A 23085-nucleotide genomic window follows, 5' to 3' on the forward strand; every position below is an offset into this window, starting at 1 on the left:
CATGAAGCATAGAGCACAGCAATTCAAGGGGTTTAGTAAAACTTAGAATCAATTTCATTAATAGGTAGATTTCCACAGATCATAAGCCCCACCTAATTTCAAATGTCCTTTCCTTTTCTTGACCTAACAAACACAGGTTTCCTCATAGACTTAACACCTAATCAAGATGCAGCTGAACAAGCATACCAGTTCTTGCTCCCCATCTTTGAAAGTGAAAGCTATCTTTCTAGTTTTGCTTGCTAATCCATAGAAGCCTTTAAAATGGCACAAATAGAGACAGCAGCACTTTGTTCTCTAAATCAATTTTACCCTCAGCCATCAACTAGATGTTCCAGCACAGAGAAAGAACAGTCCTTCCCTTCTAATTCAAAAATCCATACTACCATTGCCCTTGCAAACTGCTAAACAAGCAGTATCGGCAATTCACTTGTGTTCTGTAATATATTTACTGCAAATCCCAACAGCTTGCCTCCTAATGCAGTTTTCTCTTCTGTCTGTTCTTGTCAGTACACTGACTGGTCACCTTACAAGTGACTTGCTTTGACCAGCTGTTTACACAAACATCAAAAAGCTTCAAGAGGAATAAGAAAAGACTGAACGGAAAAAAAAAACACATCAATACTACTTGGGGAAGAGTACAAAAAAAAAAAAAAAAAATTAAATGAAACAACGACTAACCAAAGAAAATAAATTAAGAAAACCACACACCAAAAACCCTTACATCAAAACACAAGTTAACCTCAGTTGCTGTTTTGTTGTCACATTGTTAGCTCTTTGGATCAGATAAGCAGCCCTGACACAAAGCTTACCTAACACCCCTCAAAGAACTTTAATCTGCAATTTAATAATCTGTGCTAATTTGTTCACACATCTGAAGAACATAAAGAAAAGGTGAATGCTACTGGCTAACCCCCAGTTAGAGATTGGGATGTCTTTAAACACTGCAAACCATCATTACCCACAGAATACTACTGTCATTATAAAAGCTCAATGAAACCTACCAAACAGGTTCATTTCCTGAACTGTTTGCCCCATACTAGAAAGTATGTTTTGTAACAGTTAGGCTTGCTAACAACTGAAATACTCAACACAAGGTTGAAGTACCACTACTACCTTATGAAATAACGCTATAAACCTTTCTGTATTTCAATTTAATTTAAACATGCCATGATTATGGTTCCAACTGAGAGAATTCAACATTGTTTCAATTTGTTTATATGAATTTTGAAACAGCAACAGGACAGGCCATTTTTCTTAAGTACCAAAAAAAGTGCATCATTAGGCCTTCTTTAAAAGAGACAACCTCAGGAAATAACTGATTTTCAGACTTAATCAGATTTAAACTAGAGTTCTGTTAAGAACAATTTCAGCAAGCTCTACCCTTCAGTCATCTTCAGCACTATGCCATCAACAGGTCACCAGTGGAGTTTCACTGGGGCCTTTACTGCAATTCATTTAATGAGCATGTTCAGCTGTGAGTTGGAAAAGACAACCAGCAGTAAGAAAGCTTGCTCCATAAGATAATTCATTCAAAGTAAGAACAGTGGCTGAAGTCTAAGTGGGCAATGAAAAGAATTTTATCTAAACGAAGTTTTCACACAATGGGAGTAGCCATCCCTAGCCTCAATGTGAAATGATGGCTCCTGGCATTAAAATCATCCTTCATGAGCCAAAACTCAAACGTAAAAGGCAAGTCCAGAAGTTCAGCATTTCATGGCAGTCTAAAGAGAAATAAAATGTTGGGAAATTTAAAGAAGAAAATGAGAGGGGAAGCAAAACAAAATATTAAAAAAAAAGAAAAGCATACAGAAAACAGCATTATGTGATAATATAAATTTCTGGTTCACCTGCACTTTGAGAAGTGCATGTAGTTATAGTCCCCTCATTTCAACAGGCGAAGTTAAAAATTAGAAAGGTTGAAAGAAAAGCAAGGAAGATGACCAAAGAAAGCCACACAACTGTGTAGGTTGGGACTGCCCAACCCGAAAAGAAATCAACACAGATGGGTTACAACACAGATACCAAATTTTGAGTTCATTGAAAAAAGCAAGTAGGCATCAACGACTTGTCTATTCTGAGAACTAGGGGCAGCCAAACAAAGTTCAAAGCAAAGAAAGGTTGTTTTTTTGCCCTACACCTGGGTCAGCCTCCTCTCCACCACCGCCAGGGTGGAAACACACCATAAAGCAATTGTGTAGAAGAGGCCAAGAGGTGTCCTAGCTCTTGAATATGCATCTTCCCCTAACCCTCATGTTGGTGAAGGCTACATCCTATATTAGAATGCAATAGTATGACTGCAAGCGGCTAGCTGATTAAAATTTAAAAGTGTTCCCCCTGTTGGGCAAAAAGGAAGACGCTGGCAAAGTGGAGCAAGTCATTAAGTAACACCAGTACAATGATTAGGCAATCAGAGCATGCAATATACCAGGAAGAAGTTAGATTTTTTTAGTTTCAGGAAGAGGAGGAGTAATAGGAGAGGTGATTTGATTGTTGACAGAGATGATTATGGAGAAGACTAAACGAGACTCTTCTTAAGAGGTGCTCAGCAAGACAAAAGGCATGCAATGATCACCAGGGCAGAAAGGCAAAGTCACAGTGAAAGAAAAAGTTCTTCCTATGAGGGTGGGTCAGACACTCCAAAGTGCTGCCGAGGAAATGTCACACTGTTACCTCCACAAAATACTTCAGATGGAAACTTGATACTTGCAGAAGGTTGTTTGAACATGAGACCAACTTGCAAGTACTTCAAAAGCCATGGCATAGAATTAATCCTGAGGACTAATCTGTTAAATTACCTGTTTTGAAAATTACATGGGGAAAAATAGTAACTTCTCCCTGTCAGCTGTTGTTCTTCCCTTTCTGAAAGAAACTACATAAGAAACTACTATTGCTCAAATAGCTACATTCAGAGCCCAACTAAGAAGTGTGATGCAAAAGACAAAAATAGTAGTGTTTGACATAATGGCCATTGTATTTCCCTAAATCTTACCTCAACTGGAAAGATAACCTCACCAGTTCTCCTCAAAGCTGTTAGCATTTTTAAAATAACGGTACTGTGCAGTCTTTTGGTAAGTGCCAGTTAACCTAAAGCTGTTTTTAAAGGCTTTTACTGTATGCCAATGGTGACCTGTTATCAACCCTGAAAGATCTTTCATTTTGCACAGGAAACATAATGCAATTTTATTGGTTGGCTATGAACACTTAAGTGCTTGAATAGGGTGGGAGGAAAAGCAATTCAAATGCATACCTTGATTTGGTGTAACTACCAGCAGGAGGAAAAGCATTAAGCTTTTTTCCCTGGAATCTGTTCTGACAGAAGGGTAGTATACATTCACAAAACGTCTTCCCTCTTACTCCTCTCCCTACCCCAAAAATTACCAGGGCATTTTTTTTGCCCACTTGAACCAATATATAAGGTACATCATCAGACATTTGGTAATGTACATTCCAGTAATGCAAGGAATGAGAAACGCTGGAGGAACACGTTTCATCTCTCTCTCCATGGTTCTATGAGGAAGCCAAAACCTTGTAGATCAAGTCTAAAATGTGAGATAATCAGGCAGTGTTTAATGTAAGTACAGTTTTTACACTGTGACATACTTTCAGATTAAGCTGTATATGAAGTTGACATAGAAGATAGTATCTGACAAGCTGGTTATCTAAAAGCTACATAGAGATGTATTTCACACAGTGCCCTGAATCTGTCAGAGAATTCCTTCACAATAACTCTGGCCTCAAGCTTAAACTGGGGTTCATAAGCTAAGGTCATTAGTCTTTTCTCTACATTCAAACAGGCAACTCTAGTTGTGGTAGAATAGCCTGCACTGCTGATACAACTGTACTCATTTAGAAACCAAATATTTGTATAATATGTACAATTTTTTGAGTGAAAAAAAAAATTATGTCCCTATCAACCTTACTATTTCCTCTTCTAAATAAAAATAGGTTTTGCATGTCTTATGTGGCAGTGCCAACTGTAAAACATTCTTGAAACACCCACTGCACACCACCAAAACCTGAATGATTCATGAAGTCTTTCATTCCAACAATTAAGACGCAAGTAGGAAAAAGAAAATACATCTTTAAACCCCTTTCCACAGCACAGTCATCCTACTCAAGAGCTGCAGAGGGCTAACAAAGCTCCTTAAATCCCTCCTCTTTAACCCACTCCTAAAGAACATCATAATGTTCTAATGAGGTATCAGTATAAGATTCCGTCCTTTGCTGTAAAACACTAGCAATTATTCCACAGAACAGTCCAGGTTAAACCAGACTTTTAACTCTTGCACAACTGGTTAACATAATGCAGTTTTATTGTTTGTATACTTTTCTACAAGAGGCAAGGTACTGAATGACAGATCTGCCTTCAGTCAGGTCACAGAGATCACAATAACCCATCCAAACAGAAGGAAACCTAGCTGTCACTGCTGGGATAGCAGAAACCCACATACTGTAGTAGTTTATATAGTCTTGTCAGTTGGTTCAGCAGTGATGAATTTCTCTTTCTTTGGCTGCCTGCCACTGAACAAAAGCTAATCTTTCACCTAAACAATCAAGGCATTGAATGCACAAGAAGCCTTATCTTCTGACTTATGACATAAGATCACACACACAGCTGGTGAAAATAAAGAGGCGCTGCCCTGAATAGTCAAGCGAAGCAACTCTTTAAGTACAGTGTGATTTTTAACACCCAACCAACTCCACATCTTGGCACTAGCAGCTGATGCATCTGTTTTGCCAGCCACAGATGTCACAGTGGAAAAATCTGACTCAGACAGTGTATCACAGAAGAGAAATTTAAGACCACGTAATACATCCTTAACTCATTCAGTCTTCTTGACACATACAAAAACATTATTGCATCTATCCTAAAAGAATCTTCAGGTGCTTGTTTCTGTTTCAGGTGTGCAAAACTTAGTGACTATTCACCTTAAAATAATTTATCTGTAAACAAGACAGAAGAATCCACACACAGCATACTCTAAATAGCTAACCTCTGAAATTCTTAAAAAAAAAAAAAAAAACTAAAAAAAACAACTCAGGAAACAAGGAAAAAAAAAACCAAACAACAAAAAACAAACCCACACACATTAAACCACAAAACCCACTAGCCACAAATATGCAAAAAACATTATTTCCTGACCACTGTTCAGCCAGCAAGTTGAAATGCAGGAGCAGTGCCTCAATTTAAGCATGTAGTTAAGCAATTAAACACTAAGATACAAAGCTAAAGTTGTGACGGAAGCCTTACATGGCCATTTCCGGACTCAAATGCAACATACTCAAGTGGAAAGCTCTGCAGTATGTATGGGAAGTTCACCTCAATTTAAATCTGTTTATAACAATATTTAAGTCCCAAGTAACTCTGTTTCATCAAAACAATTACCAAATTAAACGAAGAGGGACTGGTTGATGCCACTGTATCAGTACAATTCAACCCTCTCATATGCAGGCAAACTGTGACTACTTCATTTTATCCATGACTCCACCTTAACAATTATTTAGACACCACACTGCATAAGGAAACACTGCACCAGTCTAATTTTTTGGTTTTCAATCAGCAGCCCAAGCATTCTGAAGGGCTTCACACAGATTGAGTGCAGCATCCACATAGCAGGCAGGCCTTAAAAACATTAAAGCTTGTTCAGTGGAAAGTTTCCCTATCACTGCATTTTTTCGGTAACAAAGATGTTGTAAGAAATGGCAATTTTTAATGTCCCTTGATGGTGCCTTGCTAGCATTTGGTTATAAGCCATAAAGCAGGAATAATTTCAGCCTGTCTGGAGTCTAGCTAATGCCCAGTTTCCCCCTAGAGAGAATTCCTGTCAAATGTAATGAGAGCTCCAAAGGCCCTCTCTACAACATAATGAGCACTTAGGCCATGCTGGTGATCAGCCAGCAAAAAGCATCAATTTGAGCCTGGCTACACCCTTGGGGCTAGACGTCACCAGTTTTAATAAGAATTATGATTACTATCTGCCAAAAGCCTCATCAGAACTTATTGTTAACGGTGGAAAATACAGAAGAATGTCACTGGTAGGGTTGTGGGTTTTTCTGTTTCCTGTAATCTAAGACCACCTACACACTGAACTGTAACACCAGTTGGCATCCTCACTGCAGGCATCTAAATCAGGAACCTTTAACATGGAGGTGCTACTTTTACTGGAAATTATAACTAGTTAACATGTAAAAGCACAGCATCTAAAACTCATATGCAGGGAAATGTATTACCCCTTCAAATGCTTATTACTCTTTTAGCAGCCTACACAGAGCAAGGATGTACTGCTCTCCTTAGCTAGGACCCATATAAGTATAGTGCTCTGTCATAAATCTTAAAAGTTCCCAGAGTATCACTGCCTACTGGGTATGGAATTATATTTGCCATACATACAGAACATTAAACCCTTGCAATACACAGATGTTAAGGTCAAAGTGAAAACCTCAGTTTCCACTCGTTAAGTCCTTTGGGCTTAATTGATTTTGTCTAAAGTTAACTCCCAGTACATTTACTGAAGTCACATGCTCTCTTCAAAGGTCTTCACAGAACAACATCCATTTCACATCAAACAAGGCTCCTATACAGGTGATGTTGGCTTCCTCATGGGATACAGTGTGCCCAAAAGTTGTTTAAGAGAATGGAAAAAAAAAATAAAATTCAAGTCTCCAAATCACAAAGCCTGGAAAAGTCACATCACAGAAAAACTTAAGTTCTTTTTGAACATTAGAAACATGAAGACTATTGCAGCTACAGCAGATAACAACATCAAACACAACTGTAGCTGCTCTGCCTTAAAAAAACACACCAAAAGAGGTTGTCATAATATTTCTGTTTTCACTGGCATTTTGGATTCAAGCAAGTGTACTTCTAAGAACCAAGAGAACACCTACTCAGCTTTGCAGACAAAAAGTTGCTATGGAATTACAATACCATCTTACCAAATATAGTATTTTCAGGGGGAAAAGAAAATATCTATATATAAAAAAAAAAAGAAGAACTAAAATCAAAGAGTCCAGTTACAAAAGCAAAATTCAACTCTGCAGTTCACTTGCTTAATGAAAGTCTTTGAATATACTGAAGATCTGAAGCCTGAACTAATCAATTTCTTCGCTGTGCCCTAGCCGGTCAGCCATGCTCTTTAATTTAATGAAACAAGAGTTTTAGATGAAATAGCACATACACATCAAGAAAGAATTGTATTGTTGCACTTTGAAATGTGTCCAACTGTGCAACTTCATCTAATGATAATTTTTTTAAGAGGCCATCGATTTCTGAAAGACTTATTGTACTAGCATCTTGATGAAAAAGTGAATGTCAGCATATCTACAGAATACTTACACCCTGCCATTAATGCTTTATTTGGCAGACAATGACTACTCAATTGAGGGTCCTCTGGGCTGAGCAATCATTTAGCTTTTCTTCTCTTTTGAGGTCCTTAGTGTCTTGTTCCAGTTCAATACTGTTTTTATTCACCATTATAGTGGCCATAAGTGTGAATTTTATGGGAACTTGCAAGCTCATCGTCATAACTAGAGCTTTCCAAGTCACTAATCTTTTCATACCTTTAAATGGCAAGGATTTGAGCAACTGTCAATACGCATGTTACACAAGCATAAGAACAGTTCTGCACATCAAAGGCTCTATCACTAACAAAATAAAACAGCATAAAGCACTGAATTGTATTTTGAAGCTTCAGACACAAGACCTTTCTTATTTTTGCCAATGTCTTACAGGACCAATACCAAGAAAGCCTTGTTGCTCAACCTAATCTATACCTCATTTGACAGCAGGTAGGCAAGGGTTTACTAATCATGGCTACAAATCACAGCTATTGATTCAGATACATGATACAGTTCTTTGGACTGTAAATTTAAATGCACTAGACAGACCGAATATTTTGTGGTTTAGAAAACAAAGCACCTTACCTGTTTGTGCATTTCAATGTTTAATCCATACGACATTTCATAATACTGCAAATAAAGAAGCATACGTTATCTTGTTATGCTGACTTACACTATATTAGGAGATATTTACTGAAATAAAGAAAAAACAAATATACTTACCATCACATAGTGCCTTTGCATTTCTGTCTTTTCGCTTGCCAGTTTCTCACATTCCAATTTAAGGCTACAAAACAGATCACACTTTAATGTAACATGTCATTTGTTTTGACATGTACCCACTTTATTTGTATTTGACAGAAGCAACTAATTAAAAAAAAATCATAAACTAACAGAGGAATACAGAGAGAAAAACTTAATTCACACATAAAACACAAAGACTGAACAGGAAATATAAAAGGTACTTCGTGGGTGCTGTGTGAGACCCAAACTGCCTCCAGAACTCAAACATATTCAATGTTTATGCTTTGACAGGGAGCTGCCATGAAGTGCTACAACTTTCAAGCTATAAAAGGATCTGAATTTCTCCCAAGTACTACTTCTCAGTAGTCAGAGGCCTTTCTTTGTACACAGCATTTAGTAAATTACTGCCAAGTAACACCACTCACGTTTACAATTACAACGGAGTATGTCTATATAATTCTTAAGCTTAAATAATCTCAAGCTAGCTTTATCTTGCCCACAGTTTAAATATCAGTAACTTTGACTATCATTTGATAACAGGTTTGTTGGGTTTTTTTGCATAAATGAAGTTGAATTTGGTACTTGCATATCTCATCACTAACCACAGCACAGTTCTGACCCATTTCACTGAGGGCAAATACCTCCATGGTCCCTTTGTTCTCTGGAAACTATTATTGTTCTGGGTTTTTTTCCTGTTGTTTTGGTTTGGATATTTGTTGGTTTTTTTGTTTGTTCATTTTTAATGACACTAGTAAGCATCCTGGGGAACAATTAAGTATGTAAGTCAGCATTTATCACTTACCATTACAATACTGAATGTTTACAGTTTGCACTGTATTTCTAAAGTAATAAATGACTTTAACAAGCTAATGATTTCAGGTAAAACTAAAAATACAGCATTTGGAGTAATAAAAAGGAAGCCCAAGCAACACCAGGCTATTTCCACCTGAGAAACATGCAAAGCATTTTATTCTTTGCCAGATCTTGCTGGTGCATGTAAGTACAAAATGAAGTAAGATCAGTGCCCTTTAATGGCACTTGTCCTGTGTACGCCAAGAACCAATGCCCTAAATCTCTACAGGGCCTTCATCAGCAAGAACATATACACTCAGTAACACACCTAAAGGCCAGCACAGCAGTCAAACACATGTCAGTATATTCACATCAACTCTGTGTTAGTACTCGAGTACTTCCGTGCTTTCACAATCCTTCTTGGCTCTTTAAGCACCGTATATTGGCATTTTATTAACCTTTGCATTAGCGCCACACATAAATGAGCACACATGAGAATTTGCCTTCTTAATGCCCTGTGTCATAGAATTGGCGCAGGTCTTCTCTCTATACTTTAAAAAATCTTCCACGCAAGGATCCCCAACAAACAGAGGGGTTTAAGCGCACACAAACGTCGAACCGCTCTAGCTTCCACCGTACCACCCTCCCACCGCTGCCCGTGCCTCAGCTCTGCAGAGCGACCCGTCAAGGCATGGCGGCCTCCCCCAACCCCCACCCCCCCCCTCCACCCCCTCCCCCACTCCCACCTCCCCGTACCCTCCGCCGCCGCTGGGGACCGGGCTCCCCGCGCCACCCTTACGCTAATCGACGCTGCCGGGGGCCAGGCCCGGCAGCGCGGCGAGGCTGAACCGCGACGCCGCACGCCACCGCCTGGACGCTGCCGCTCAGTGCAGCCCCTCACGCCCGGGCGGGGACGGGGAGAACAACCCCCGGCCCAAGGCGGCCCGCCGTCCCTCACCTGTGGTACTGCGCCTGGAGGAACTGGAACTCCTCCTTGATGCGGTCCAGCGACTCCGGAATGGTGAATTTGAAAGGTTGGCCCGCAGCCTGGTGCGGGGTCTGGCGCGGTGGCGGCCGGCACGGGAGAGAGAAGCACGTTCAGACACGGCGCGGCCGCCCCGCGGGAAGAGGGAAGAACGGCGCTGCCCGCCGCGGCAGGGCCACAGGGATGCGAAGAGTGAAACGAGGAGGCAGAGGGGAGCCCGGCAGGGACGCCGCCGCCCCGGGGCGCTGCTCACTTGTTACCCACCTTCCCGTCCCTCATCTGCGAGAGGCGAGGCTCGCCGCGCTCAGGGAGCCGCTCCGACCCCGACCCACCCGATCCAGCCGCCACCGCCTACAGGAGAGCGGGGCGTGCCGGCTCCTCCCCGCCGACCCTCGCCGCAGGGGTACGGCCGGGTGTCGCATCCGGCGGTGATGTGGGATGCTCGGGCAGGCGGCGACACCCCTCCGCATCCCCAAGGCAAATAAGTTGCCCGCGAAACAGAAGGGATGGGGGAGCGAAGTGAGGGATCAGGGGAAACGTCCCCTCTCTGCCACGCCCGAAGGCAGGATGTGCCGCTTCTCCCTGGACAGGACAAACTTGAGAGGGCGTCCAGCCACTCTGACTCCCCCATTCGGGCGGGGAGCAGGGGGTGCACACCGGCGGGCAGCGCCGACAGCTAGCAATGCCCAGCCCCAGCCCCGCGCAAAGGCGCCCGGGCCGTACTTACAGGGTGCCGGCTCTGGGGAAACATGACTCCGGTCGCGGAGGGTTTCCCTCGCAGCGCGGCTCTGGCTGGGAGCCCCCCGCCCTGCCCTGGCTTCACGCCTGGGACGCCGAGGGGCAGGAGCAGCGACGCTCGGCGGCAGCCTTCCCTCCTCTGCCGCGCCTTTCAGTGCCCCCGACGCGGGAACATCCTCCGGGCGCGGGGTCTTTTGTTGCTGCTGTTCTGGGGAGTGTTGGGGGTCCCGGGAGAAGTGGGTGGGCTCCGCTGGGGACTGTCACCGACGCTCCGCAGCGCCTGGGTGCGGCGAGATAGGACGGGATCTGGCGTAGCGAGGGGGCACCACCGCCGCCCGGATGAACGGTCCGCTCCCCTTCCTGAGCGCTGGGGTTGCAGATGTAGCTGTAAGGCTGGAAAGCCCGGGCGGAGGCAACTCCTCACCCAACTCCTGCCCCTCAGCAACGGGGTGGTGGGGGGGAGGGAAATCCAGCCGGAAGAACGCGGTGTCAGCGGCGGGACCGTCGCAAGCGGTGGGGGCGAGAAAAAGTCTCCGAAGACAGCCGCTCTGCTCCCGGGAGTCGGTGAACGGACCAGGTCATCAGCAAGACACGGAGCGGCGAACAAGGGAGGAAGGCGGGAGGCGGCGGGGGAGAGCTTTGCGCAGCCGGCCCCGACCGGCGCCGATCCAGTAGCACATGCACGACACGCAGGGGGGCAGGGAGAGGGAGCCACACACGCAGCCGACACTCCTCCGTTACTTGCAGATAGGTCCCTCGGACAAAAGAGAAACGAAAAAAACACTTAGCGCTAAAGTCCGTCAGCCCGACTGGCCAATCCGCCCGCCCCGTCGGGGGAGAATAAAGAAATTAAAAAAAAAAAAAAAAAAACACAAAAGCGTCCGTATCGGGGCTAGTTCAGACGGGAAAATCCTTCGTGCAACGGCTCCACTGCAGCCTCCTCTGGGCAGGCGCGCATCGGAGAGCTGTGTATCTCACCAAAGCCCCCCGAGCACGGTACATCGCGGCAGCACCACCATCATCGTTCTCCTGCTGGCCTTGCCCCACCGCTCCCGACCGGCCCGGGACAAAGTTCGCCCCGACCGAAAGCCGCAGGAGCGCCGTGGACCGCTGAGGGCCCGGCGCGCGTGCACGAGTCGGTGTGGCTCGGACGACCCGACGGGAGGCGCGCGGCGGGACAGGACCGGGACGCACCGCGATCGCCCGCGCCGCTTACATTAGCACGCGGTTTCACACTCCGCCAGCTAACCGGCCGCGCGGCACCGCCCACCCTTCCGACGGGGGGGCTACACGGGGAGCGCCGCCGCCGCTGACCAATCGCTGATCCCGAAGGCAACGTGGGGCCGTGATGCGGAGGGCACCGCCAACCAATGGCGAGAGTGCGTCTCACACCGCCTCTCAGCCTTTCGCTGGGAGCCGTTTGGGGCGGGGCGGCAGGGGCTCTGCGAGCCAACCAATCGGAGGGGGAGAAGCGAGCGAAGCCTTTGGGAGGGGGGAAGGTCGACGGGAAGGAGAGTGGAGAGGCTGAGTTGTCACTCAAAGTAACGTGGGGCGAGAGAGCGAGGAGGTGGGTGGGCGGGGCGGAAGCGGATGATAGGGCGCCTGCGCGTCCTCCCAGGCGGGTTAGTGTCTTTGCGGTGTTCGATTGTGTTGCTACTGGTTGCAGTTCTGTGTTAGCGCGAGCTCCGCGCCTGTAGCCCAAGGATCCCGCGGCCAGAGGAGGGCTGTTCGACGGCGGAGGGGCTGTGCTGCCCTCCCCTCGCCCGCGGGTGTTCACTCAGCGCGAGTCAGAGTCTGCTGGTGATTCGCAAGCGCACCCAGGCTTCCCCATCCCAGGAGCCGGAGCTGTCGACCGTCACGGTCTCTTTACCCTCCCTGCGTGCACGCCTGTGCCGGTGCGTGCGGTAGCACCCGCTGACGGTGCTGCTGGCGGCACAGGAACTCTATGTGAAGGACAGAACCTCCCGGCTGCTTATCTCGCTTCAGCGCGTAAGCTGAAGCGTGGGTCACAGTGATCCCCTGGTTCGGCGGGCGTCGTCTTTGGGGGAAAGTGGTTTTCTGCGTAAGAGGGGTCTCACAGGCAGGGGAAAGCTGTCAAGAGCTTTGCTGCTGTAAGTGTTTTATAGGCCCACTCGAGGTTGGTGAGGGTCAAACAAATCCCACAGACTCTGCGTGTGGCGCTAATGAGATGACAAACGGCTGTGCAGCTTGCAGTGGGAAGTAAACTTCAAAACATATCCTCTGTTAACAACCACCCTATTTGTACCAGAGTTACACGGTAGAGTGTGAAATACTAGTACCTTCAGACTTAAAACAATGCCTTAAGATGTATTTATGCTGTTCATGCGCCTTTATACTACCTAAAAAGAGGCCTCAAAATGTTGTATAGCATCATTTAAACTCGCTAATTCTTATAATTTGCTTTCTTTTTAGTTACAATTCCCCGTTAATGTTTTCTAGACACACTTATTTAGAATTGTATTATGCTTCATCTTGTATCCTAAGGAAAGAGCGGTCTCTCTTTCAAATTTGATACAAAATTTGGTAGGTTCCCTGCTCATTGCAGTGGGGTTGGACTAGACAACTTTTGAAGGTGACTTCCAACCCAAACTATTCTATGATTCTATGTTGCAATATGAAGATACAGCTTTACTTGTTCAGAGTGCTTATTTCCGTACAACATTATTGCCAGTTTACCTAGAAATGACCAAAGGAAAAAAAATTAAACTTTCCCGAGTCTTTTACAATGAAGTCTTGGCCTTCATTGGGAATCCAAACTGAATCCACGTATGCCTGAGTGCATGTGTCTTTGCGCATGTATATATGTATGAGTAATAGTGTCTGTACCTATGAATATGCATGTGTGTGTGTCTATATGTATTATACAGCACATTTCTGTATACGTGTTTGTGAATCCATAAATAGATGTGAGGCCTTTCAATATTTTGGGTCTTTTTTTTTTTTTTTTTTTTTTTTTAAGAGATAAGGCAAAATACCCTTGATAGTGACCTTTGATAGCTTGTGGTTCCCAGGATGGGAATGTAAACTTGTCTGGTGTTCTGCCTGCATAAGTAAACCTAAAAAACTTGCTTTCTGTTCCCAGCTCTTTCCTTGTAGTCTTGGACAAGCCAAACCACTGCTCTGTTCATGGTATTGGAAAGCTTAATTAGTTAATGCTCATAAAGTACTTAGATCTTCAGATCAAAGATGCTGTAAAAATGCTGGGTATTATTATATACTTTGTGTGTGTACCTAGTAGCTATGGAGTCTGTAATAATGTAACACTTGCCTAACTTTGGTTGTACTTTGCTTAACCTGCTAGCACAAGTTGTTAATGAGATATTAACAGATATGACACTACAACAAGGTTTTGGAAAGTAAACAGAAGCTTTTTTTTTTTTTTTTTCCTACAGGAAAGTTGAAATATCTTGTAACCTTTATTTGTCATCATTAAATGTCCAAGGCATGTTTTAACAGAAAGACAATTTCTGTATTTTACTGTTAGCTTTCAGGGTGTTTTTTTTTTTTTTAACAAGTGTTTTTAACCTACTTAGATTCAGAATTCACACACTTTGAATCTTCTTCATTATAATCAAGATAAAGAGCTGTAAAAGCAGTACTGGAATCAAATGTGATTATTTTTTCTTTTTTTTTTTTTCACTGACATTACATGACATGAACCATAACCAATATGATCTGATATTTAATTTATAATGCATCATCATTGGCCAACTAGACCATAGAAATTTCCTTTTTGTTAGTCACATACAAAACATTTAGAGCATATAGTAAAGAGCCTTATTCAACTGAAGGTAGTATTTTATGCCAGATCGTTATGCCACAAAACTATACATACTCTACAGAATTCTCAAACTGGATTAAACATAATTGTGTTTAAGCCTTTGTCTCATGTATTAATAATATAATATAAAGATTGCATTCAGTATTAACCCCCACAAAAAAAAAAAAAAATGTTCTGTTTAAGCATCCATTCAATTTTGCTGTTTGAAATCAATTGTTTTTCACTGTAAACATTTTAATGTAGTGCTCCTATCTCATATAGCAAAGGGCCTAATCCTGCATTGACTATATAATGAAAGCTCACACTGGAAGCAGATGGGGCTTTGAGCTGAAAAAAATGTACTGGGTTCAAAATACAGTTTGAATATACTGGGAGGGTTTCAGGTATAGCATCTGTTCTTTAGGGAAATGACCTATTGTGTGATGTTCTGTTTACGATACTGTTTGGTTGGGTTTTTTTTTTTCCTTTACTGTTAACAGTACTATTACACGCAATATTTTTTAACTTCCCACAGGCTGGCACATATAATAAAAATGTTGATGATGTTAATCACTAGGAGTTGGCTGCAGGTGGGTGGGAAACTATTTAGCAAATTTGTGATTTATCCCACTGTTCTACTATCTATACAGTGAGAGAAAATCAGTAGGGAAAGCCATTACAGAACTCAATAGATATTATGCTTTCAAAATTTTAGATTGAGAGATCATTTGATTTTCAACTGAAAGAGAAACAGTGTATGTTTAAAAATCATGTTTATGTGCATGGAGGGTGGGACTGTTCTTAATGGCAGGATGGCACAGGTATAGAATAGAGTTAAAAATAGCATCTGAGTCATAGAGTGCACGTGTTATAGTAGTGACTACCTATACAGCTGCAATAATAATAATTATTGTGAGGGCATGCAAAACAATATCACTTTAAAAATATTTCTTTATTTATGAAGTGCAAATGATATGAGCAGGGTAAAGCAATTACATTTCTAATTATTAACTATCTTTTGGCTGATAGCCATTGCATACCCTCTTTGTAATTTGATTTATTTTTAATTAGTAGCTTTCCTTGAAGGCAAGAATGTTCAGAAAGTTACACTAGGTCATTTCCCCATCCCTCCTCCCATTCTTTCACCCTTAAAAATTCCCCAAGTTGAACAAAAAAAAAAAAAAACAGTCAGTAGCAGATCGTACAGCAGTAAAACCCCAAATAAAATCAGATCCTAAGAATCCCTTGTGGTTTCACACAATATGGTAAAATTAGAGATTGCAAGAAACCAACAGAATTAAACTGGAAACATTTGAAGAGAAATGACCAGGCTTTATGAAAATGACACATCAACTGGCCAGTGTGGTTTGTTTTTGTTTGGTTTTTTTTTTATCAACAATTTCTTTTTTGAGGCATGGATCAAAGAAACCTGCATATGTTTTCGTTTTGTTCTATTTCTAACTAGAAAATTACATCCAGATGTTTAATAGGCATTCTGTTGGTTTTTCTGCATTGATTAGATATGTTGGTACTGTTTGCTTACAAGTGTAGTCGGATCATTAGCTAATGCAAAGAAATGTTTGTAGCGAGTTGCTAATTAGGTCTTTTGGAAACTCTCCATACTCAGGAACAATTTGTACAGTGGCCAGAAAAACTTGCGGTACTTGAGAAGTTGCTTTCCCTTCTGTGTCTGGGAAAAAACAGTCAGTGTCTCTCCCTAATCTTCTTTTGCCTACAGGGATTGCAGCTTGATCCCAATGGGTGGAACTGCAAATAAATTAGGAAGAGGCCACCCACACGCACATGCATGTGCACACACCCACACCACCCCCCCTCCCCCCCAATCTGCTGTTTCAGTCAAAATGCTTTTGTACAATCTTTCAGAAAGCTAGCCAAAGTGGAGTGTTTGAAACTAAAATGTGTTAAATTCTCAACTTTCATGTTATCAAATACACAACACTTTTGAGCATACTTTTGAGACAGATGGGGAAGCCCTTTATGACAAATGAGTGTACTTGAATTCATTACTGTGGTACTTATAATTAAAGTATCTCTCTCACAACTTCACTGCTTCTGCAGGGTACTTCAAGACAAAGCTTAGGGGAAGTGTATACATGGATGACAGAGGGATGAAAGACACTCAGAACTTCAATCTCCGGTGTTTTGTTAGGTCTAAAAAGGGGGCAGAGATATTACGTGTTTAGGATGTTGTCAGAGAAATTGTTGTAGACTTCATGGCTCTGGCCTGATAACCTTCTAGGTGCAATGTCATCCTTCAAAAGGTGCTTGACAATGTCAATGACTGTTCTAATAAAGACTACCTGCCAACATATCACACTTCAGCCTGTTTCAGAATGAGGTCTCCACCACGGGAGGCAACAGCAAAAAGAGCAATGTGTATCTACTTTGTACAGTAAAAGGGGACACATGCTCATACCAGCTCCCTGATCCTGTCATGACTAAGTTTATTCCTAGAAATAGTCCCTTTGAAGTCAATGGCAATACTTACATTTAAAAGAATGTGTTTGTGTCATATTTCACCAGATGAGGGCCATGCATAGAAAATGCATAGGTTGAGTGACATACATATGCAAAACGTGTTTTTACCAAGGGGGCTGTACAAGTATAGAAGACATAGTTTTATCCCTTTTTTTAAGAGTTACCTAAAATGGAAGGGAGCCACAGAAGAATGGTTAATGGTTTTGCTTCAGTGGACTAGTCAGGGTACACTATTTTTCCCTGACTTGCAAAATCTTAAAACTTTTCCAGCCTATTTTGGTTTCCTATATACCGTCTTTTGACATAACTAGTAGATTTTTTTAAGTATCTTTTTTCTAAGCTGTCAGTAGCATCTTAGAAAGTGTCTTCAGGTCACCAAAGATCCTTAGACTTAAAAAAAGTCATTGACTTTTTTTAAGCATTGACACAAATGGTCTTGTGGAAATGTTGCTTCCACAACATTTGTTGAAATGACTGAATGAACTTTCATCTTAGAAAGAAAGGGATTATCTAAGAGGGAGAGATGGCTCTGGGTGCAGTAGCATTTCAGGGTTAAGAACAACAACTGCTTGCTACTGCAAAGATACATGAAGGCCTGTGCTTTACCCTAATATCTGTTCTCCCGGTATAAAAGCAGCAGCCTCAAGGGACCAGAAATATACAGAAATATTGTGTGCAAAATCATGACTGTCATCCAATAGGAATTACGTTCAACTGGAAGCTGGCTGGAGTTGGGCAGCTGTTTCTCTAATACTCCTTCCTCACAATTCTTCAGAATTTGAGTTCTTGCCTACACTGAGATTATAAACCCCCTATGAGCTGCTCTCAGACCAGCATTCTACTCCGGACAGCAGACTTCAGTATGGTGGAGTCTAGATGAGAGCAGATTGTGCTGTCCTGCTGTCTCTTCATAATGTGGATGCTGTAATGCTCTGGCATGCTATGGCTGCAACATCTGCGGAGATGCTCTTCCAGCACTGGTGGCACAGAGGCATTGGGTCTGTTTCCAACTTTCCCCATGCTGTAAAAGCTCTGCGCTCCCATATTCCTGAGGGAATGGATTTACCAATATACCTTTCAGGAGCCAATGGGAAGTGGAGAGATGATGAGAAAGAAGTTGCTAGACAGGGGTACTGATGGGGAGGAGGACTGGAGAGAGGGAAAGTAAGTATACAGAGAGGGAACATTTCAGTACTAGTATGATGCAATTCTTAACAAATGTGCATATTTCTGTAGAAAATCATCCACTGAACTTCGGGCAAGACTGTAAGCAGTTATAGTTGCTCACCGTGTGAAAAGACATGTCTCATTCATACAGCACTATCCACTTCTATGTTTTATTTGTTACTTTGAGCTTGCTGCCCTTCCAATACTTTCAATGCAGGTGTCTCAGTTTATATCCTGAAGGGCTAATGTGTAATGACAACTGTGATTATTAATAGAGCATATCCATTCTCCAAAACATGAAATAATAATTTCCATAGTTTGACATACATCTAGGACTGTCACTAACGTGTATCATCACAAGTGAGTGCTCAAATGAAATATCCTACCAAATGTCTTGCAACTGTTGATCTTTTCTGGTACACTGGTATGCTTGTAATCAGTGGCATCACCCAGTAGAAAGAAGAGGAAATATATATCCACCCCATGCAATTCCACTTAAGTATTACTGTGTCTAAAATACTAATAAATCTTCTACTGCAGAAAACCACATGACAAGAAAACCTTGCACCAGTAATCCAAATATCTGAATATTTAGCCATTAGAAAGCATGATGAGGAGTTCCGATTAATGCTGGTTGTTGAGGAAAGGGCAGCGAAAGTCACTGAAAAGATATTGTTTGGGAAAACAGAGGCCTAATAAGAACAGTATAGATGGGATGTTATGTGTGAATTGCTTGTGGGGATAGGGCTGGTTGCATAAGAGTTTTTTCCTTGGGTTTTGGGGTGGGTTTTTTTTGGTGTTTTGCACAGGAATGATTTGCCATCCATCCACCTGAGCTCAAAAGCAATGAAAAATATGCACATATTTATAATTTACCATTATAAATTCAATAGTTGGTAGTGAGATATTTTCCTAGCCAGCCTCTCACATTTTCCACTGTAGCTTTACTGTCTTAATGTGCTTATGCATACTCAGGTGCTTAGCTATCTCAAGTTAAGTGGCATCTATGCAGAAGAAAATCTTGGTGTTACATGACCTCAGAGTATAGCTCAGGAGAATGTCTGTGCCCTAACACTCGTGCTAGGTTGGGAGCAGACTAGATCATATAAGTGAAATCACTATATCTTCATTAATTTTGCAATAAAACAGTTTGCAAATCTCACCAATGCAAACCATGAAAAGCAGAGAGGAAGCAGCACAAGGCATACAGATGTGCATATGCACCATTTAGCATAATTATACATTAGATTAATGTTCTCATATTGCCCATATGGATGGATACCTGTTAAGTATTTTGCTTTTGAATTAAGGTCTTTCATTTAAATGAAAGAGGAATATGATTAGTCTTCTGAAAGTGGTTCAATACAAGAGCACTTTTACCAGTGCTCTTCACATCTGCAAGTGAGATGTCCTTGAAAGACAAAAACAGTATTTGGCAATTTGTAGAAAGCCAATTGTGTCAATCATTATTAATAAGGTCTTATGGAGTTAGGCACCTTCTCTGAGAACGTTCCATTGCATCATAACACACTGACAATCCCCAAATTTTGCTTTTAGCACAACAAAGGTGGATAATTGGTTAACATAATTAAAAAGTGGGTTACCATTTAGGGATATTTTTCACATGCCTTTTGTATGGCAAATTCTGCAGTCTTGCAGAACAATTCAGAATATGGCATTTAATATTCAGGAGAAATGTACTACCTGCAGTGAGAGCAGTTACTTCAATGCAACTCTTTTAAAAGTGGAAGTGTTTCATTCATTTAATTAACCTGGTAAAGCTTCGTCCATATTGTTGTAATTTACATCTTTTTCTCAGGAGCTTGATTTTGCTTGCATTTCTTATAAATTGTGGTATGTCTGACCATTTATCTCAATTTGACATTTAAGTAAGCAGATATTTTTATTTTGAAATCACATGCTCTAGTATGAATTAGAGGGCTGTACAGTTTCTTTTCTTACATCGTCAATTCTACTGGAATAAAAAAAAAGGTAGGAAATGAAAACAAATCACAGGGCATTGTTCAACTTTTGGTCTGTCCTAGGTGGAGATTCTGTGGAAAGAGAAGAGGCCATGTTCTAAACCGATTTTCTTTAAGTGGTTCAGGCAGAGCTCCTGCTGAACTGGCCGGATGGTGCAGACAAGGTCACACATGTTTTTGAATAATTTTTGAATATTGGTTGGTTCTCTACAACCTAGCCAGCCAAACCACAAGACAACTTCTGAGTCCTTAATTGAGCAAAACTCCCACAAGCAAATTGCTCAACAAAGCCTGGCATATTTTGCCCCTGTGTTTTAAAACAATAGGAATGGGAAGCATATTTCCTGACTTCTATCCCAAGTTGTGAGACACCTCAAAGAAGGCCCTAGGAAGGGAGAAGGTCATGTACAGAAGGGTTATAGCACAAGGATGATTGTCTCCTAATAGTTTCACTTGAATGTGGGCTGTCAGTTGCAGCACAGCCATAAACCGGTTTCCTTTTCTCTGCGCCACCCATCAGCCCACCTTGGTTAATATCATAAATCAAGCTGACTTGCATCCCTGTCACCTGGGTCATAAAGAATGAGAGACCCTAAATGCATTAGGTACAAGGCCAACTGTAGGAATACCAGTAGTGCACATATCTTACTGTATTCAATATTCACCAGGTCCTGTTCATTTCATTTCAGGTATCAGACACATCTGCTAAAATACGCTGACTATCCTAAAATACACTGACAGTTTTCCTGCTTGAGGTATGAGAGGATTGATAAGAGCAACCACCCAGGGTCACTGGTCTTATCCTAATTGTCAAGCATAGCTTTCTTCTCAAGAAACCTGTGCAACCGCAGAAATGGTGCTGGGTACAGTTTGCAGTATTTTACTGTGGGAATATTTGTGCCTCTTTGTTCACTCTTTCTTATTTTAAAGTATTTCATAATTTTGCTGCCCTGTGTGAATGCTGACTTATTTTGCCTGAAAAGAACATCTGGGACTTGTTACTTGTACAGAGAAGTGCTAGAATATAGTTTATCTGGAATACAGTACTAGAAAATATTTAAACAGCAACTGTTGAGTTCAGAAGAAAACATGTCTTTCTCTAGATAGCCTTCTCTCACTGGCTTTTAAATCTATCTGTAGTATATATTATGTATAAGTAATTATAAATAAACATAATAAATTATAGTGCCTACATATATATATAAATATATATATATATTTTTTTTTATTCCACAGAATTTTTAAGTTCTAGTGGGAATGTAGTGGAACTTAAAAATATACACCTTCAAGTCAATCAGCTTATTATGTTGGCGATCCCCTGGAACATTGCTATATCATTACAAGAAGTTAAATCTCTGCAGTAACTCTCCAGTAAAAGCAAGGAACACATTCATCTGGATAAGTAAGTATTTGAAAATCATGAGCGAATGGAAAATAACGTTTAATTTCTTTTTAAATGCTACTTTAGTTATTTGGTTTGCTGGATTTATTTTTATTTGAGAAACCATTACACGAAGTCTTGGGCCTAGTTAGATATTTTCTTAATGAGTGGAAGATTATTACAGAAAAGCTGGACTACTAACATCCGACCCAAGCCAGAAAGATTATTCCTTTATAGAAGATAGACTGTACTGCCTTAAGATTCTGATTGAGCTCCATTTTCTATCTAGTATGTGACTACCAGTTGCTCATTCATGACTAACACTTTTAAAATGTGACTTGAATGAAAAAGAGAATATTATACTTTCCCAAATTTTCTGAAAAAGCACTATTTTATAAGCATCATCTCCACATACAATAATAGAAAAAAATATGAATATCCCATCATTTTCTCACATCAGCTAAGAAGAAAGGGAGACTCACAGGCACTGTTTAAGACACTCAGTGTGGTATATACAAAATGATGGATATATTATAAAAGCTTGCATGATACAGGGTGTAATGTGTTTCCTGACTGTCCTAAAAAAAAAAAGAAGATATGTTTTTCAGTAAATCAGGAAGTTATTTATGCACGAATACATATATATTGGTAGTTTACATACATGTACAAAGATGCGTATACATATACAACAGTATGAGGTAGCAGCTAATCTGTTCAGTTTCCAGGCAGGACATTAAGTGAACCAGAAGTGTTGGAAAGAGACAACCTGATCCAGAGGTGTAAAACTTGCAGTTTGTGCAGTGACTAATTGAAAGTAAAACCTCACTTCTTCATCTCCCCTATCCTTGTTTCAAACAATTATTCAAAATGAATGCAGGATGGTTAAAAATGTCTCTGTTAAAGTATCAGATGCCAGGGAATGCTGTTGTCTTCTTCTTTCACCATTTTATACCTTCTGTTCATCAGTATAAATGGCAAACTGCAACTGGCACCTGAGAAGGTGTTAAAACACACTGGAAGATTGGAGTGATGTTGATAAATGCAAACAGCCTGTTGAAGAAATACCACTTTAATTTAGATCATCTGTTTTCAAATGTGTATATCTGTGAAAACAGACATATTAATGTAGCTTTTACCAACAAATCAATACTTGGAGAATAATATAAATGAAATCAAATATCTGCTGAGAGTTTAAGAAGAAAAAATGCTTCTTAATTGTAATTAAGAGTCTGAAAGACCTTAAGTTTTCATTATACGTTAACAAATTACGAAACTTTCTTCTTGCAGCATCAGAGTTCTTTTTTCTTCGCAGTGTTATAAAAAAAAAAAGAGCGGAAGTATATTTCTCCCTTTTCAGTAAAGAATCTGATTTTATTAAATGCAAACTCAGCTGTAAAAGTGCCATCATATTAACTGATTCAAAGTTGTGCTTTAGATTACTTTGTTTTATTACTGCATTTCCCTTTCAAGCCAGTCTGTCCCTTTCTGGACCATTATGCTTCCTTCAGATAGGATTTAATGTTCACTTTTTAAACTATGAGAATGAATTGTTCAATTTTCTTTCTCTGTCTCCATATGTACACATATGCACACTCATACATATTCATATATTCACATAAGCAAATACAATGCTAATCAAAAGATGTTTCATGATGTGTAATTGGAAAGCCACTGGGAA

At 41.3% G+C, this 23085-nt stretch overlaps 1 protein-coding gene across 5 annotated transcripts in view; it reads right to left on the reverse strand.

Annotated features, from left to right (window-relative positions):
- Window positions 1–11450, reverse strand: part of LOC101870626 (TLE family member 1, transcriptional corepressor) — an 82535-nt gene extending 71085 nt beyond the window's left edge. For 4 of the 5 annotated variants that reach the window (XM_034072683.1, XM_034072682.1, XM_034072680.1 and 1 more), the window contains exons 1-4: window positions 10587–11450; window positions 9833–9933; window positions 8062–8125; window positions 7924–7968 (exon numbers count right to left, since the gene is read on the reverse strand). In XM_034072683.1, the coding sequence (XP_033928574.1) occupies window positions 7924–7968; window positions 8062–8125; window positions 9833–9933; window positions 10587–10610 (234 nt within the window). In that variant the 5' untranslated portion in view covers window positions 10611–11450. Of the gene's footprint in view, window positions 1–7923; window positions 7969–8061; window positions 8126–9832; window positions 9934–10123; window positions 10223–10586 lie in introns of those variants that run through there. The other variant, XM_034072681.1, reaches the window with a different exon arrangement.
- Window positions 11451–23085: the final 11635 nt, after the last annotated feature.

This window comes from Melopsittacus undulatus, chromosome Z, assembly GCF_012275295.1.
Source record: "Melopsittacus undulatus isolate bMelUnd1 chromosome Z, bMelUnd1.mat.Z, whole genome shotgun sequence".
Classification (NCBI taxonomy): domain Eukaryota; kingdom Metazoa; phylum Chordata; class Aves; order Psittaciformes; family Psittaculidae; genus Melopsittacus; species Melopsittacus undulatus.